General features: G+C 45.1%; 1 protein-coding gene across 4 annotated transcripts in view; it reads right to left on the reverse strand.

The window, feature by feature from the left end:
* The window catches only part of CLPB (ClpB family mitochondrial disaggregase), a 171,006-nt gene that overhangs the window by 90,881 nt on the left and 60,395 nt on the right, over positions 1-19,730 (reverse strand). For all 4 annotated transcript variants that reach the window (XM_057747655.1, XM_057747654.1, XM_057747656.1 and 1 more), the window contains one exon: positions 7,827-7,955. In XM_057747655.1, the coding sequence (XP_057603638.1) occupies positions 7,827-7,955 (129 nt within the window). The remainder of the gene's footprint in view (positions 1-7,826; positions 7,956-19,730) is intronic.

Below are 19,730 nucleotides of genomic sequence, written 5' to 3' on the forward strand. Positions count from 1 at the left end.
CAGGAGAACTGGATCGTGATCCTGAACTAGGACTAGAGTTATGGCAGTGGGAATGGCAAAAAGGGGATGGTTCAAGATGTACTTTAGAGGTACAGCTGACAGGACTTACTGAAGGACTTGATAAGCAGTGTTAAGGGAGAAAGAATTCAAGATGACTAAGATTTGTGGCCCGAAAACTAGGTAGATAATCGAATCATTTATTGAGATGGGGAAGACTTGGGGGATACCAATTTTGGGAGAAAAATAGAGGTATGTTTTGGCCATGATGATGTTGAGACTGAGGAAAGAACTGGAGCCAGGGAAGTGAATTAAGCAGTTAGTGATCATTCTTTCTGAGGACTTTTAACCATGAAGGGATGGAGAGAAATGAGGTGGCAGCTGGAAGTAGATATGGGGGTCAAGGGAAGTTTTTAGTTTGCTTTGTTGTTTAATATGGGTGATATTAAGGCATGTTTTTATGCTGATGGGAATGAGCCAGCAGAGAGGAGAAAACAGATAATGTAGGAAAGACAGGGGATCACCAGAGGAACAAAGTAATTGAGAAAGCGATCAGTAACAGGAACCTAAGCCCAAAAGCTGAGTTGATCTCAGGAACTTCTTCCACTGTAGAGGAAGGAAGGCAGCATACAAGAGTACAGGTGCAGGTAGGCTGGTGGAAGCAGGTAGGAGGATAAGGTAGTTTCCTTATGACTGCAGTTTATTTTCTCTATGAAGTGTGAGGTGAGATCATTAGTTTGGGAGTTGGGAAAGAAGAGTGCTGGAGGTTTGAGGAGAAAGAAGGCATATAAAGTTGTCTTGGTCTAGAACAAGACCGTGATTTTACTCAAGAAGTGTGTAGCGGGGTGGTTGGTGGTACTGAGTGTCTGAAATTCACGGATGTACATGTAAAGTGAGTCAAGTTAGCATGGTTGTATAATTTTTTTTCTCTCCAGCAATATTCAGCTCTTCAGATACAGACATGAAGTAAAAAGAAATTGGGTTTAACTTGGGCTAGTGTTTCACTGGGTGAGTACAAAGAAGGGAGAAAGAAGCAAGGGAATACTTAGAACACCGGCCCATGGAATCTAAAAGTGGGAGGAAGGGAGAAAGAAAATGTTCAAAGCAGAACTGGTCATTCCTCTGCACCTCCAAACCACCCATACCTCCTTTCAGCATTCCTTACCTCAGTACAGGCACATACCCTCCACTCAGCCATCCAGTCCAGAATCTGGACCTGATCTTGACTACTCCTTCTCTCTCACCATCTGATCCTACTAAAAACTCCTAAATCTTTCTGGGATTAGTCCTTTTCTCCTTTCCCACTACAGCTGCCTTGCTTTAGGTCTCACCTAGACAATTAAAATAGCTTTCAAATGAGATATTTTCCCTTTCTCCAATCATGCCCCTCCTAATCTATTTTTTTTCTATTTTCTCTAACCTTTTTTTTCATGTATAACATATATATAGAAAAAGAAAAGTACAAAAAATGAGTAAGGATACAGCTCAAAGAATTTTCACAAGGTAAATGCATAACCAGCATCTAGATAAAGAAGCAGAACATTACGCACCTCTGAAACCCCCATGTGCCCTTCCTCAGTCACTACTTAACCTCTTGAGGGTAACTACCATCCTGACTTCTTACACACTGGGTGGTTTGTCTATTTTGAACTTTATATGTCAATGCAGTCTATAGACAGTACTCGTCCATGTCTGGCTTGTGTCCAGAATGTTAGGTTGGTGAGATTCATCCATGTTGTTGTATAGAGCAAGAGTTCATTTGTTGACTCGTTCATTCATTCATTTTATTTTTCCACTGTGTGAACGGTCCATAATTTACTTATCCATCAACTACTGATACACATTTTTGAAACTTCTAAACCATCTTTCACATTGAACATAAATTTGATCCTTCCCTCCCCTTAATCTTAACTGTTTCCCACTGGAGGATACAGTTCTATTTCCTTAGCAGAGCTTATGTTATGGGCCTTCATTATTGGCTCCTGCTTTCCACTCTTCAATCCATACCCCATAAATTCAGCTCTTCTGAACTACCTGCAGTGACTGAATAAAGTATGCTGCTTCCTGCTCCACACCTCTGAGCATACTCTTCCCTCTGCCTTTCTCCCTCATCCACCCGCTAAACTCACATTCATCCTTTAAGACTTAGTATAAACACCATCTCCTATACCATGCTTCTCCCCCTCTCCCCAGAGACTTAAAAGGTCTTTTCTTTGTGATCCATCAGCACCTTCTATACATCTCCATTAATACACCAGATAGCAATTTTTTCCTAAAATGTCTGATTTCCTCACTGACCTATGAGTTCCTTAACGGCAAAGACCATGTCTGGCTCATCTTTATTTCCTAGGTGCCTAGGGTGAGGCCTATGGCAAGAGAGATGCTCAGCAAGCACTTGAAAAATGAATGAGAATGCTCGCCCAGGGGTTACATAGTACCGAATGCAGGAGCTGGAAGGGGTCCTCGGAATCAGCTACCCTGATTTCTCTATTTTACTACAGAGGAGAAAGGATTTGCCTAAAGGAGACAGGGCTTGCTGGCGGCAGAGCCAGAACGTCTGATCTTCAGCCCAGCGCTCATTCCCCTTCCCTGCAATGCTGACAAGAATCAGAGGGTGACATTTCCATAGAGGACAGCCTGAGGCAAAACTGATCCCCTCAACATCTGGCAGTGCAGCCAGATGGGCAGACAGTGAAGTGGAACAAGAAATGGAGCTCTAAGTTTCTAGCCCCAACAACAAACTAATAGGCTGTTAAAGGGAAGATAGCACTGGAAAGGTTCCTTGCCTCAGGCGGCAATGGTGGGGAATTTAAAGATGTATGGTTAACACTGACAACTGAGCCCTGTACTTGGACAGAGAGACAAGGAAAAGCCAAGAAAGTAAGTAGGAAAGAGGCTACGGGAAGCCCTGGGGAAGGTGCTATTAGGTTTCATAAAGCCCAGCCTTTCTGAGCTGCTGAGCACTGGTGGCTGAAAATGCAGGGGCACTGTGACTAAGAGAAGCAAGATAGCTTCATGCATGAAGCTCTAAAAAGCCAGATACATTATGACACTAAGATCAAGTGGGCCAGGAAGCAAAGATACCACATCTCCAGTTATATCCAAATCTACAGTGGCTTTAGAGATTTTAGCACATCCAAATACGTACTAAACTACGTTCAGAGCATTGTGGCAAAGAAGGCAGGGAAAGTAAGACATAATCCTTGCCCTCAATCAACCTCAGTCTAGTAGGGAGGACTGGACCTAAATTCAAGGGAACAGGGAAGACTTTAGAAGGGAGGTGGCCTGAGAGCTGGGGACTGGCTGGTAGAAAGCATTCTACTAGGCTGAGAAACAAAGTCTTGAAGGGAAATGAGAGGCAGAAAGACCTGCATGAATAAAGGCACCAAAGGCAGGAACACAGAATCGATGTTACAATGTAGCTGCAGTATTAGGGCAGTAGTAGGAAAAAAAAGTTAAGTGAGGGTCAGACTAGAACAACGCTAAAACCAGGTTAACAAATTAGGATGGGCAGGGTTTCTTCAAAAAAAACAAACACCAAAAAAAAACCATGAGCACTGTGTGTTTTTGAAGTTAATAACAGATATTATATGTAGAGTGCCCACTCTACAGAACCTACACATGCCCAATCCTGACAAAACCTTAGATGGTAGGTGGCACACTCCCACTTCCAGATAAGGAAAGAGAATTTCAGAGTGGTCACAGATTACCCAGGACACGCAGCTATTAAGGACAGGGTTGTATTCAGATCCTGACTCCACAGTTTATGCTCCTTCCTTGTGGCCTTTGTCAACTGGGGTTTCTCCTTTGAACCACACTGGGAAATTATTTGAGTAATGATTTTCTCAGTTCTCTCAAGAATGGTACATAACTTGCACTACTTTAGATGCCTGGGAGAGAAGTTAATTCCTTGTGTGCAAAGCATGCCTTAGGGTGTTAGAGCTTAATTTTCCAGAGGAACCTTGGTTGAGAAAGGCTAAATGATAAGACAGACATTTTAGGAAAATGAATCTGGCAGTGGGATCACATCCCTGGGAGGAAAAAGCTCCCAAAAGCACCTTAACAGCTTTGGAACTACTAGGATGAGTCAGCTCCAGGGGCTTGAGGAAGGAAGTCCCCCACCTTCTCTAATTACTTGTCTTCTCAGTTGTCCTGCCTTTCCTTCCTTCCTCCAACCTCTTCTCGTACTTGGCAGTCAAGTGCTGAAGCAGAGCCTTCCTGCTCATAAGCCAGCAACCCAGGCAGAAGCAGCATCTTCAAAGATGAAAACCCCAGAAGCCAGTGCACCCTCTTCGCTGTGGAGGCTGGGGGTAGAAAACTGGCACTACTGAACTCAGAGCTCCTCCACAGAAATCCATCTGGCAAACTCCCATTACCTTCCCTGATAAGGCTGAAGCATGCCATCCTCTGGGAAGCTTTCTGCAACTGACTCCACCTCCCTGCTCACCAGGCAGAAGCAGGTATTTCCTCCTCAGTATCCCCACAGCCCCCTGTCCAAGACCCTGCTGGAGCACCTGCCTGCTGTCACTGCCTGTTTCCACATCTGTCTCCTCCTCCAGTCTGAGTCTCTCTCAAGGTCAGGGACAGTTTGCTGGATCCATCTTAGGACACCCTGAGGTCCATGGTCTCAAAGATGGCAACTGGCTTACCCAGAGTCACACCACAGAGCTGAGATTTAAACCCAGGTCTGTCTGATCCCCAAGCTTGTGTTCTTTTCACTCTGTTAGGGGGCCTCCTGAAGAGGAAGACGTGGCCTTTCTGTGCTAAGCACTCAGCCCGGCCCTGAAGAGTTCAGAGGCGGCGCTATCAGAGTGGACCAGACCCCTGGAGGGGCTTCCTTCGACGTAGAGGCCTTGAAGAGTCTGAGGATCTAGCTGAGAAGAGGGGGAACACCATGGTGTTTTAGGCAGGGTGGGGAAGTTGTGGGGAGAGACAGAATTAAGAAGCCGTTAGGTAGGAGTGCAGGTTTGGGGGGGAGGAATGGGATTATAGCTGCTAGGGTGAGAGTTTGATTTCTTCATACAATCATGGAGCACATACCCCCATACTTTACAGACACCATCACTAATCCTCATGCCCACTAATCCCTGTGATATTTCCCAGCTGTTATTTTACAGACAAGAAAACTGAGGCTTAGAGAGTTAAGGTAACATGTCCAAGCCAACAGAGCTAGCAGGTGGGGGAGCTGGGATTCAAACACAGGTTGGCCTGACTCTGAAGCCGGAAATCCTTTTCATGACTCCATGCTGCCTCTTAAGGAGTCAGAGAACTTCCCACATTACCAGACCGATGCTGCTGCCTGGACCTCCCCCCCGCGCTCACACGGGGACTGCGGATCAGAGGGCAAGTGTGGCTGCCCCCTCCAGCTCTAACCCTCTAAGATCTGGGAGCCCTAAATCCCTGCGGGTTAAGCAATTTCAAGGACAAGGGTTCTGTGTGGACCTTATGAGCACAGGCTGGCCCTGTGTCTAGGCCTGCCCTGGATCTCACAGAGAAAGCCTCAAAGGTGCTACAGCAAAACTAGCGGCAAATATGGGCTAAAAAAGCTGGATGGTCAGGAAAGCAGGGCCTGCCTTCTCAGAAACCTTCTGCAGGAGGTCAGCTGAGGTCAGAAAACTTTGGAAATGTTACTGGCAAGAGCCCCTAGGTCAAGGGAGCAGGAACCTGCCTCTCGGTTGGCTGGTCACACACACAGGCAGACCAAGAGAGGTCAAGGGGGGACGGAGGTCAGAAGCTGGCAAGCCTGCAGGCCCTGAGTGACGGCCACTTGTTCAGGTCAGGAAGGGAGAAATAACTGGGTTAATGGTTTTGGCCCTTGAGGCTGGGAGGCTAAGGCAGGGGGTGTAAATGGATTCTGGGTAAAAAAGGCAGGTGGGCGAACTGTAAAGGTGGGGGCTAAGGGCATCTGTTCCAAGTCAACAGGCAGGAACCATGCCCCTGGAACGGCTCAAAGGGCCGGCCTTGGCCTGCGGGGGTGAGGGTGAGGGGGTGCTTCATAAAAGGCCCATGCTTCTTCATTTCAAAGGTGTTCGATCTGGAAGGCTGGGGAGAGGAACTCTTTTTAGAGTGAATTCCCTGTCTGTTCAGGGGCTGAGGGGAAGCAGGGAATATAAAGCACTGGACAATAGCTGGGGGGTACTGACTGATTTTAAGCCATGGCAGAGAGAAGCACCATGGTGAATGCTCCGATTCTTAGCTACAAATGTCTCATCGGAGAGCTTTCCAAAGGACAAAGTGAGAAGCATCTTGCTTGGGGTCGTTTTCTAAGTCTCTGCTTCTGAGAGCACTGAGTTCTTGCTCCAAAAGCATCAGTCATCCCAGGTGCTGTCACCACATCCACAAGCAGTCCTGCCCTCACAATGTACATGCCCCAGACCAAGGCACACTGGCTGCTCTGGGACAGGTCCCTTGCAGGCTGGGGGTATGGGTCAGGCCTGGGTCTTAAGTCAGTGTGGCTGTGGCTGATGGAAGGTGGCAGGATTTGAGGGTTACTGGGAAATCCTTTCAGTCCAATCACATGACAAGGACTAGAAAATGATCTGGAGATGTTATGCCAGAGAGGCAAAGGCTCTGGGACCGAAAGAACTTTCTTTGAAGAGTAGATTTTGAAAAAGTGATTGGCTGCAAAGGATAGCTGGCAGAAGATACAGAGAAGAAAAATCAAACCTCACTTAAAAGAATCTACTTCAACCAGTCAGAGAAGACCTAAAATGGAATGGACTCCCAAGGAAGAAGTAGGGTTCCCTGAGGCCCTGAGAGAATCCAAGGAAATGCCAGCCAGCCAGCTGATGGAGAGGTTTCTGCTGGGAGGAGAGAGGGCAGGCAATCAGGGTAAACCAGAGGACTGCTGAGGACCCTTCCAGATCCCAGGTTCTATGAAAAATGACCACTGACAAAGGAATACCTTGGTGTTCAGGCCAAAGAGAGGGTCCCTAAACCATCAAGAAGCTTCAGTGAGGGCATAAACAGGCAGTCAATGCCGTACTCACTCGGGGGCCTGGGCACCACACATCCTGGCAAGATGCTTCCCTCCCTATTCCAAGGAGAGGCTGGAGTGGGACAAAGGGAAGTGACTGCTTGGGAGGCATCTGGGAGGGTGGCAGGTAACTCTGTAACAGATCCAGACAGGACCAGACCAGCCTGAGTCTGGGGATGGTACATATTATCTCTCCAATTAGATCAATGCTCTCCAAAGGAAGGGTATTCAATCATTCAACAAAGATTTATTGAGTGCTTACTGTGTGCCAGGTACTATGACAGGTGTCGGGAATGAATCAGCCATGGTTCTTGCCTTTGCCTTCAGGGAGCTCCGAGTTGAGTTAGGGAAAAGGCTACTGAACACACAAAAACGATTCCAGACTGCAACCAGCGCGATGACGGAAAAGAGTAGAGCATCCTGACCCAGCGTACTGGAGGAAGCCTAATTTAGGCTAAGGTGGGGGTGGAATCAAGGAAGCTGTTTTTGAGACTGGAGTTAGTAGAGATCTGAAGGGTCTCCCCCTCGGTCCACCAGCCCTGCTCTGGAGGGCACAGGGGAGAAGAGAAGACACTTTTGGGGAAATCAACAAACAAGAACACTCTCAGAGCATGTGCAGACAGGCAGGAGGGCATGGTACACCGCACAGTCACCGGCACAGGGCGCACCCTGCCACGTGAGGGTGAATCACACACGCACACGGCCATTCTCATGAAGTGCAGGTGCCCTCGAGGCACTTCCAGCTCCAGGAAGGTAACAAGGCTCTGGGGGAGCATGGCATTTTCCAGAGTACAGAGGCTGCCGAGTCTGCACTCTCTTTCCCTGCCCCCGCCCCATTCACCCGAGCTCTCACCTCCATCAAGCAGCTCCTTGACGGTGCGGTAGTCGTCAGCAAGGACAGCATAGTGCAGGGCTGTGCAGCCCTTGAAGCTGGCACGGTTGTTCAGCCGGTTGTTGAAGTCATCCTCTCGGGTGATCAGGACTAGGGGGACAGCAAGACAAACCCTTCCATTAGCAACAAATGCCAGGAGCTGCCAATCTCACCTTCTTCCTCTTGGCATTTTAATTCTCTCATTCATTCATCTACCTACTTACTAAACATATAATGGCACCTACTATGTGCCTGGCCATTTGTGCTGGGAAAGAGGAGGTAAAACAGAGCCCAGTTAGTTCCACAAATGTTTACTGACATCTATTATGTGATAGGATTCATTTGGAGACACAGAAATGAATCAGATATGGTCCCTGACTTAATCTGACAAAGGAGGCAGACAATAAACAGATGTTTACAGTATTGTTTGAGATAAATGCTATTATAGGTATAACAGGATGATATAGAAAACCAGAGGGAAGCTTAGCTCAATCTAGCAAGAAGAGAGGATCTCAAAAGATGAGAGTCTTGAAGGGTGAAGAGAAGTTATCTGGGTGAAGAAGGCTAGGGTAAGACATAGGACAAGCCAAGAGGGAGACAGGCTGTTCTTAGCAGAACAGTAACATACCTCCTCTGTGCTCTGAAGATGTTTACAATCTAGTGAGTAATATTTTGTAAAGAACTCTTAAAATTTATAAAAGCCATTAAAAATCTGAAACTACAGTAAAGTACAAAGAAAAAGCAACATTATCTCAGCAACTTGAAAAACTGCATTTAGTGTTTTGGTATATGTCCTCTTATATCTATATTTACATCTATATTTATATCTATATCTATAGGTATAGACATACCTGCATATATATTCTACACGTACATCATACAAAATTGGAATCTGCTACATTGAAATTTTGTAATCTACTTTTTTTCCCTTAATAAATATACTGTGAACATTTTTTTGACGGTAGAACAAGCATTTCATGTATCAAAGAACCAAAAACCCCCAGGCTCACTCTAGTGCTAATATTAGTGACTCTCTCCAGATTGTAAAAAAAGAAATTAAAACCAGTTGCATCACTCTACAGGACCCTGTGGGTTAGGTGACCACACATGTCCCTGTTCACTTGGGACAGTCAGGACTTATGCTTGTTGTCCTGAAGAGACCCAATGTGGACAATATTTGGAAGGCTATCCAACTTCTGGGCCCTCCCTTGGGAACTGAGACCCTGTGGAACAATATCTATCCTGCTTAGGTGATGGGGTTTCTTTCTGCCTCATGTAGAAATTATCGGAGTACTTGCCTTATGTTCCCTCCTGAGCTTAGTTCACTGGAGGTGGAATTTGGATCCTATCTACCTGTACACACTCGTCTCCGAGTCCATGGCACAGGACCTGCAGAGGGCAGGTTCTTTCTATCCCACTGGATAAAGGCGTGTAATTCGGCCAAGAGATAACCTTGCCTATGTAGTCAAAAGCAACAGACAATTCTTAAACTATTCTTTTTCCAAGATGTCTTGGAATGGAGTCTATGCATGGTTCCCTCCTACAAAACTGAACTTGTTATTTAAAAGTCCCGAAAGCCAGAAGACTGTCACGCCTCTTCCTAATCCTAACAAATTTCACTTACTGACCTTTCTCTACTCTGTGGCTGACATGGTCACTTCACACAATCTATTTAACTCTCCTAACGACCATACATAGTAGGTATTATAATTTCCATTTTATAGATGAGAAAGCTAAAGCACAGAGGTCACACAGCTAATAAGTGGTTGAGTGAGGATTAGAAGCCAGTCTAATCTGAGTCCTCACCCTTTTTTCCCATCATATTATGCTGTCACCCACATTTTGCAAATGAGGGAATCAGAACCCAGAGCCCAGATGTTCTGGCCCCAGCCTTGGCTCCTACTCCCTTTTCTCTCCCTGCTTAAGTGAAGGTGCCAGCATTTTCTCTATGGAACCTGCCCTGAGAGAGATCAGCCTGAGGTTTGTTGCTAACACCGGATAAGCTTGCTTAGGTGGAAGCATTTCAAATGTCTGGTCAAAATGAAGTTGTTGGAGTGTGCAACTGAAGAAGAGCCCACACTTTCCTGTGGTCCGGTGAATCAATGGTCCATCAGCTTTTCTATACCAGTCAGCGGCTCTCCTGACTGATGACCCCCACCCCTGGAGTGTTACATGACCTTCCCTGGAGCAGGGAAAACAGGAAGAAAGCCTCTGATTAGCCAGCGTATAAGTCCGATGTGCAATGGCATCTGCATTTTTCTCATAAGAGGGCTCTTTAGGACCTAACTCAGAGATTGACTCTTAGGCGGGAACAGTCTTATCAAATCATGGTAAGGGATCTTGTTTCCAGCCCACTGCAGATTAGAAGCAAACTGGAAGGCTGGGGAGAAGGCTTCAGAATCAAGTACGCAGATTACAATCAAGTGCTAACCAGGAAGGGAGGGAAAAGAACAGCACCATGAAAAGCTGAAAGAGGAAGCCACAGAGTACAGCATCTCAAGAACCCCTAGGGCACCACTGAATTGCCACACTGGACAGTAACTGCTAGATATAATGATGAACCTGAGGAAAAGTGATAGTTGGTTCAAGAGAGCAGGAAGGGTATAATCCATTTTACAAAGAAAATATATCACTCATTCAAAATATATCATTAATGAACACCAATGCATGGTGGCAGCTTCTGGAGATATATTAATGAATAAGACACACTTCTTGACTCTAAGAAGTTAACAGTCTAATGCAGGAATCAGACCAGTGAACAGACAAATTATAGTGCAAGACAGAGCTATACACAGGGTGCTTACCATAAAAAGCAGATGAACTCAAGGGACATAGCTGGGCTATTCAGTTCAGGGACAAACATGAGCGGAGTGGCAGTGTCACAGCCCAGTTAATAAGGAATGTCCATGAAGAGGGTCCCTGCTCCCCTCTGAGGTCTCATCTCTCACCATCCACTTCCTAATGCTCTTTCTTGTCTCTTAGCTTTTGCAAATACTATTCCACAGCCTGGAACATTTCCCCCTCTCCCATGACTTCAATCGACTAATTCCAATTTACTTTTAGGCCTCTGATTAAAAGTCGCCTCCTTCAGTAATTCTCGCTAAGTTTGAGGTAGTTATTCCTCCCAAGAGCTTCCCTAGCACTTCAGGCATTGCCCGATTATGGTGTTTATTACCATTCCATTGCAATCACCTATTTACTTGACTCTGCTCCCAAAAGAGCAATGAGGACAGGAAGTGTGACTGTCTTCCCCACAGTCATATCCCAGTGCCCAGTTTGGTGTCTGGCCACAATTATGTGCTTGGCAAATACTTGTTGAATCAGCAAATGCATACATAATACATAAGGCCCTAATATTATTTTGGAATAATAATAATAATGAGAGCCAACAGTATTTAGCGGAGGAAGTAGAGTGCAGTTGTTGAATAAGTGAGCTCTGGAGCCAGACCACTTGTGTTTGGGTCCCAGCTCTGAATTTACTGACTGTGTAATCTTGCGTAACTTACGTAACCTCTCCATGCCAAGTTTCTTTACCTGTAAGTACAGATGATAACAGTGCCCTCTCATGGGATATTGTAAGGATTAAATGAGACATTGTGCGTAAAGGGGCCTGGAACAGGGCCTACCAGTACCTCTTAGTCAATGTCGGCTATTATCCTTACTGTCTAGTCTTATGCTTCCAAAAGTGTATTCTCTCTGTCAAAAGAAGTTTGGGGAATCCCGCATGCACTTTTCCCCTCCAAAAGGCACAGTTCTGAGTAAGAACCATCTGTTTAATTTGGCGTAACTCAGCAGTTTTATGTTTGACAGCCTCTTTCCACCCAACCCTTGTTAAAATCCTGCAGATTTGGGGTTCCAGGGAACACTCTTTGGAACTGAGTTGTGCACAATAATCTGTAAAGCACTTCATTTACCTATTTCAGAACAACCCTACGAGGTGGAAGTTCACTCTCCCCGTTGTATAGGTGGGGAAGCTGAAGTTCAGCTGGGTGCCACAGGCAGTCAGCAGTGGAGCTAGGACCCAGTCAGGGTCAGCTAGGCCCATTTCGCGCTCTTAGCAGTAGGCTCTCTCCCCCTCTTCACCTAGTTTTAGAAGCCCCGTCCCAGGAGAGCTTGCTGAAACCCCCAGATCATTAGATCTCATACTCTTCTCTATTCAAAAAACAAAACAAAACAAAGCAAAAAAGTGACCAAAGGTGGAAAGGAGGTGTGTGTAGCATGCACCCTCATGTTCTCATCTGCTCTCACGGAGAAAGCAGAAGCAAACCCACAGAAGCTAAAGTGACTCATCCAAGGCTGACTCACCAGCTGGTCACCTCGGTGGTCTTTTGAGGCCCAGTGTTTACAGCTGGTCCTCAGCCAGTGAACCATCCCCTTCCCAACAAAGACATCTACCAGCCTGTCTCCAGCACAGGGGGAGATGGGCTCAGGCTCCTGATTAACCTCCAAGGCCAGCCATTCCTGTCCCTTCAGCCTGTGGCCGCAGGAAGAAAGACAAAGCATTACTCTGTCATCCTTCTGCTCCCACCTCTGCCCTTTGAGGCTGCAAAGCCTGTGCTGTGGTGCCATGGCCTGGGTCAGCCTGGGTGCCGTGGCAGGTGGGCACCTGATGTGCACTCTGCAGGAATCTCTGCACTGTGCCAAGGAGTTAGCAGAGGTGAAAGTAGTCCCCAAAGTCCTTGCTGTAGCCTGGCCACTACCCAGCACTGCTGAAACTGCAAAACAAAACAAAACAAACCACTGCCTCCCACAATGAGAAAGTAATTTAAGGTAAAGGAATCACACAATCCTGAATCTCAGCTCTGCCACTTACTAAGTTCTTCTATCTGTAAAATGGGCGTGACAAGCAATAACTTGAGGAATACTAAATATTTAAATATTATAAGAATAAAATCTAATAATAGATTTTTAAAAACATCACCACAAACATGTAGTAATGCTGCTTTCTCCCCTGGGGTAGGCACTGGGATGCAGAAGTGAATCAGACACACTCCTGTCCTCTTATTGCTAAGACTACTGGAGGAGACTTTGAAAAAAGGCATGTGAGGCAAAATGGATGGTCTCTGGATAACAAAAACTTTTTTATCATTGCCTTGTGTGGAGGAAAGGTAACCCTAGCTAAAAGTCTCTCCTTTAGGCTCAGCCTCTACCCGCCAGCCTAGGAACTTGTGCCATCTAATGTCATGGAGAGTCTAGCAGCGCCTTTAAAAATGTGAGCATGTCTCCATGAGAGGGAACCTTTATGACTAACCTGACGAACGTGAGGATAAACCCTTACATTTGTGCAGTACTTTACGGTTTAGAGAGTGCTTCAATGCAATCGTTTCCTCACCCCAGGTCAACCTAGGACAGATAGATCAAGAACTATTCTACTGAACAGAGGAGGAGACAGAGGTAAAGAGGCTGGGTGGCCTGCCCAAAGTGGATTGCTAATCAGTGGTAGACCAGGACTAGGTCCTGAGCCCACCTGGCTCCATCCTCCATATCGCACAGCTTCTGCCAGCGCCCACAGGCTCAAGCCTCACACAACCCATCATCAGCCGACCTGCCTTGAAGCTCAGGGAGTAAGCTAAATTCTTATCAAGTCTCCAGGAAGGAAACTCTGGGCTCTCAGTTCCCTCCCCACAAGGTGCTGTGTATCTACTACCTCCTTAAATCCTCACTCCTACTGCCTGCGTCGGCAAGCTGCCTCCTCAACTTCTGCGGCTCTGCCTCTTATGTTTGTCTTCAGCCAGGGGATGGGGCAAGAGGGAGACTCCCTGTGCTGGGTCACCATGAGACCATCCCTGGGGAGGACAAGGCTCTTCATTTCCTTCCACAGCCTGGATGACCCTCTTTCCTCTCCAAATCCTGACTGTTCTTTAACGCCCAATTCAAGGCCTCCTCTTACAGGAAGTCCTTTCCTCCCAGCTCTGCCCTGGATGCCTATCATGTTGCTTGTGTGTATCCATTTAACACTTACTTATTGATTGTCTTATAACAGCTCTTGTAATACTTTCTAGTGTTAAAATTTCCCTTCTGACTCCCCAATTCCCTCATGGATGACAGAAACTAGTTCATAACATTTTCTGTACGTATGTCACCCTGCATCACTTTAGTATTTCATGCAGCTTCAGCAATGAGCACACAGGAGCCCTCATTCACCCCTTGCCCCAAAGCGCACCACTACTGAGCACCTCAGAACGGTGAGTGCTGTGAGGAGGCATGTGTGCACACGGCCTGATGGCAGCAAAGACAGGGAACATGTCATGCAGCTTGGGAAGGAATCTCCCAGAAAAACTATTTGGAGGATGAGGTGGAGAAGAGTGTTCCAGGAAAGGAAGTGGCATTTCCAAAGGACAGAGGGTGAAGACTGCATTACCTGTCCATACAAGGAACTGAGAGTCCTTCGGTGAACTTGGAATGCTGAGTGAAGGCGGGTGGAGCAGTGGGTACAGATGAGGCTGCCCAGGCAGGCAGAGGCCTGCTCCTGAGAGGGGTTTGGACTCTATCCTGAAGATATGGGCAGGCAATTGTTTTTGCTCACAAAAGCAGCATGGGGAACAGCAAGAACAACAGACCAGGAGAAAACTGAACTGGGTTCAAAAATGGCTTTCACTACACTTGATATGTGTCTCAAATCCCTCCATGTTCCAGATTCCCTATTTTTAAAGTAGTGGAGTTTCTTCACATCAGTGGTTCTTAAACTTTAGTGGCAACAGAATCACGTGGGTAACTTGTAAGAAAAAAGAAAAAAACAGTGATTCTTGGGCCCTCACTTCAGCAACTTAGGTTCAACAGGCAGGGCCTGGGAATGTACAGTTGAAAGAGCCCTTTGCGTTGCTCCACACAGAAAACTCTGAGAAGCACTGGACTAGTCTCTGAGGGTCTGGTCTCTGAGGGTCCTTCCCATTCTAATCTTGTGATGAATACAAGAAAGATACAAGGCTGGCCAAACCCATCCCACTTCCAAATGCCTGATCCTGCTTTAGGGAAGCCAAGGACGTCTAGGCACCAGAACATTCTTCCGAAGCCCTATGTTTAGAAAGTTAGAGCAAAGTCCCCAGGACACCAAACCTTGGGATATTGGAGACCTCCAATATCTCACTCAAATCTCCTCTCCCCACCAAAATTCAACTGGAATTAGGTCCTTCTATGCCATATACTCTAGTCTGTTTCCTTGTTTATCCAGCAAAGTGTTCTGTACTTTCCATGAGCTGGGCCATGGCAATAGAGAACCGGCCCTGGGGTCTTCCCTGGGGGAGCAGTGGTTAAGAATCCGCTTGCCAACGCAGGCGACATGGGTTCGATCCCTGGCCCGGGAAGATCCCGCATACCTCAGGGCAACTAAGTCCGTGTGCCACAACTACTGAGCCTGCACTCTAGAGCCCTCAAGCCACAGCTACTGAAGCCCGTGCACCTAGAGCTCGTGCTCCGCAACAAGAGAACCCACTGCAATGAGAAGCCTGCATTCTCTATTCTATTCCATTGATCTTCCTTTCTATTTTTGTGCCAGTACCATACTGTCTTGATCACTATGGCCTTGTAGTATAGTTTGAAGTCAGGAAGCCTCATTTCACCAACTCCATTTTTCCTTCTCAAGATTGCTTTGGCTATTCGGGGTCTTTTGCGTTTCCATACAAATCGTAAGATTTCTTGCTCTAGTTCTGTGAAAAATGCCACTGGTAATTTGATCAGGATTGCATTGAATCTGTAAATTGCTTTGGGTAGTACAGTCATTTTCACGATGTTGATTCTTCCAATCCAGGAACATGGTATGTCCCTCCATCTGTTTGTGTCGTCTTTGATTTCTTTCATCAATGTCTTAAAGTTTTCTGCATACAGATCTTTTGCCTCCTTAGGCAGGTTTATTCCTAGGTATTTTATTCTTTTTGTTGCAATGGTGAATGGGAGAGTTTCCTTAATTTCTCTTTCTGCTCTTCCGTTGTTAGTGTATAGGAATGCAAGAGATTTCTGTGCATTAATTTTGTATCCTGCTACTTTACTAAACTCATCAAAAATAGAAAGGAAGATCAATGGAATAGAATAGAAAACTCAGAAGTAAGCCCAAACACATATGGGCACCTTATCTTTGACAAAGGAGGCACGAGTATACAATGGAAAAGACAGCCTCTTCAATAAGTGGTGCTGGGAAAATTGGACAGCAACATGTCAAAGAATGAAATTAGAACACTTCCTAACACCATACACAAAAATAAACTCCAAATGGATTAAAGACCTACATGTAAGGCCAGACACTATCAAACTCCTAGAGGAAAACATAGGCAGAACACTATGACATCCATCAAAGCAAGATCCTTTTTGACCCACCTCCTAGAATCATGGAAATAAAATCAAGAATAAACAAATGGGACCTCATGAAACTTAAAAGCTTTTGCACAGCAAAAGAAACCATAAACAAGACTAAAAGGCAACCCTCAGAATGGGAAAAAATAATTGCCTATGAAACAACGGACAAAGGATTAACCTCCAAAATATACAAGCAGCTCATGCAGCTTCATACCAAAAAAGCAAATAACCCAATCCACAAATGGGCAGAAGACCTAAATAGACATTTCTCCGAAGAAGACATACAGATGGCCAACAAACACATGAAAAGATGCTCAACATCACTAATCATCAGAGAAATGCAAGTCAAAGTCACAATGAGGTATCACCTCACACCGATCAGAATGGCCATCATCACAAAATCTGGAAACCACAAATGCTGGAGAAGGTGTGGAGAAAAGGGAACTCTCCTGCACTGTTGGTGGGAATGTAAGTTGGTACAGCCACTATGGAAAACAATTGGGAGGTTCCTTAAAAAACTACAAACAGAACTACCATATGATCCAGTAATCCCACTCCTGGGCATGTACCCAAAGAAAACCATAATCCCAAAAGAAACTTGTACCATAATGTTTATTGCAGCACTATTTACAATAGCCAGGACATGGAAGCAACCTAAATGCCCATCAACAAATGAATGGATACAGAAGATGTGGCATATATATACAATGGAATATTACTCAGCTATAAAAAGGGATGAGATGGAGCTATATGTCATGAGGTGGATAGAACTACAATCTGTCATACAGAGTGAAGTAAGTCAGAAAGAGAAAGACAAATATTGTATGCTAACTCACATATACGGAATCTAAAAATGGTACTGATGAACTCAGTGACAAGAACAGGGAAGCAGATACAGAGAATGGACTGGAGAACTCGAGGTATGGGAGGGGGCGGGGGGTGAAGGGGAAACTGAGAAGAAGCGGGAGAGTAGTACAGACATATATATACTACCAACTGTAAAATAGTCAGTGGGAAGTTGTTGTATAACAAAGGGAGTCCAACTCGAGGATGGAAGATGCCTTAGAGGACTGGGGCAGGGAGGGTGGGGGGGAATCGGGGGGGGCGTCAAGGAAGGGAGGGAATATGGGGATATGTGTATAAAAACAGTTGATTGAACCTGGTGTACCCCCCAAAAAAATAAAATAAAATAATAATAAAAAAAAAAAAAGGGATGAGATGGAGCTATATGTAATGAGGTGGATAGAACTACAATCTGTCATACAGAGTGAAGTAAGTCAGAAAGAGAAGGACAAATATTGTATGCTAGCTCACATATACGGAATCTAAAAATGGTACTGATGAACTCAGTGACAAGAACAAGGACGCAGATACAGAGAATGGACTGAAGAACTCGAGGTATGGGAGGGGACGGGGGTTGAAGGGGAAACTGAGACGAAGCGAGAGAGTAGCACAGACATATATATACTACCAACTGTAAAATAGTCAGTGGGAAGTTGTTGTATAACAAAGGGAGTCCAACTTGAGGATGGAAGATGCCTTTGAGGACTGGGGCGGGGAGGCTGGGGGGGACTCGAGGGGGGGGAGTCAAGGAAGGGAGGGAATACGGGGATATGTGTATAAAAACAGATGATTGAACCTGGTGTACCCCCCCCCAAAAAAAAACAAACAAAAAAAAAACAAAAACAAATGATTGACCCTAGTGTACCCCCAAAAAAATAATTAAAAAAAAAAAAAAAAATCTTGGTGAGAAGCCTGCGCACCACAACAAAGAGTAGCCCCCACTCACCACAATTAGAGAAAGCCCGCACGCAGCAAGGAAGACCCAATGCAGCCAATAAATTGACTAATTAATTAAAAAAAGAGAGAACAGGCCCTGCCCTCAAGATCTTAAAAATGCTGCAAATAACATCAAAGGAATCTATCTTTTACAAAGCATCTCTGAAAGGAAAGAGTTCAGAATACTGAGCTGGAAAGACCTGGATTCTAATCCTGATGACTCTGGAAAATTATTTCATCCCTCTGAGCTTCAAATTTCTCACTGTTAAAATGGAAGCATTGATACTATGAATTGGGTTGCTGTGAAAACTGAAATGATGTGATATAGTGAAGGGCACAGGAAATAACTGCACCTAGGAAATGGTGATTTTCAAATTAACATGTCCTCCCCTGTCCTGTAACCTGTAATATATCCATATTCCTCTGACTTTCAGAGGCTTTCCTGTCTGGTCCTAATTTCTCCAAATAGACTTTCAACTTCTCCCTTCCTGCTGGAGAGACATCCCCCTCCATGAGAGGACCCTGGTGATCCTATCATGAACCCTCAGTAGGCAGCACTGTTATTAGGAAAAGCATAAAGGTCAGACTGGTAAGCAAAACTCACTGTATGACTTTAATCAAATCAACATCTCTGAGAATCTGTTTTCTCACCTGATAGATAGATGACAGATATCATCAAGATATATATCATCACCTATCTCACAAGATTCAATGGCAAATCCAATTAAAAAATGGTCAAAGAATCTGAGTAGATATTTCTCCAAAGAAGATATACAATGGCCTAAAAAGCACATGAAAAGATGCTCAACATCATTACCCATCAGGGAAATGCAAATCAAAACCATGACAAGATACCACTTCACATCCACTAGGATGGCTAAAATAAAAAAGACAGGCAATAACAAGCGTTGGTGAGGATGCAGAGAACCTGGAACGCTCATACATGGCTGGTGGGAATGTAAAATGGTGAAGCCTATTTGGAAAACAGTCTGGTAGTTCCTCAAAAGGTTAAATATAGAGTTACCATATGACCCAGCAGTTCTATTCCTAGATATAAACCCAAGAAAACTGAAAACATTATGTTCATAAAAAAAACTTGTACACAAACATTCATAGCAGTGTTATTCATGATAATCAGAAGTCAAAACAACCGAATTGACGAATTCGGTCTCTCAATTGATGAACAGATAAACAAAATGTGGTACAGCCATCAATGGAATATTATTCAGCTATGAAAAGGAATTGATACATGCTACAACATGGATGAACCCTGAAAACATACTAAGCCAAAAAGAATTCAGCCACACACAGTGGTTAAGAATCCGCCTGCCAATGCAGGGGACACGGGTTAGATCCCTGGTCAGGGAAGATCCCACATACTGCAGAGCAACTAAGCTTGTGCACCACAACTACTGAGCCTGCACCCTAGAGCCCGCGAGCCACAACTACTGAAGCCCACATGCTGCAACTACTGAAGCCCACATGCCTAGATCCAGAGCTCCACAAGAGAAGCCACTGCAATGAGAAGCCCGTGCACCACGAGGAGAAGCCCCCACTCACTACAACTAGAGAAAGCCCATGTGCAGCAACGAAGACCCAATGCAGCCAAAAAAATAAACAAATAAAATAAACAAATAAATAATAATTAAAAAAATAATAAGATAAGGTTGATCTGGCCAACTTGGTCATCTTAAAAAAACAAAACAAAACACCAAAAAGAGTTCAGCCACGGAAGATCACATATTGTATGATTCCATTTATATGAAGTGTCCAGAACAGGCAAAACTATGGAAACAGAAAGTAGATCAGTGGTTGTCT

The sequence above is a fragment of the Hippopotamus amphibius genome, chromosome 9 (assembly GCF_030028045.1).
Source record: "Hippopotamus amphibius kiboko isolate mHipAmp2 chromosome 9, mHipAmp2.hap2, whole genome shotgun sequence".
Taxonomy (NCBI): Eukaryota; Metazoa; Chordata; class Mammalia; order Artiodactyla; family Hippopotamidae; genus Hippopotamus; species Hippopotamus amphibius.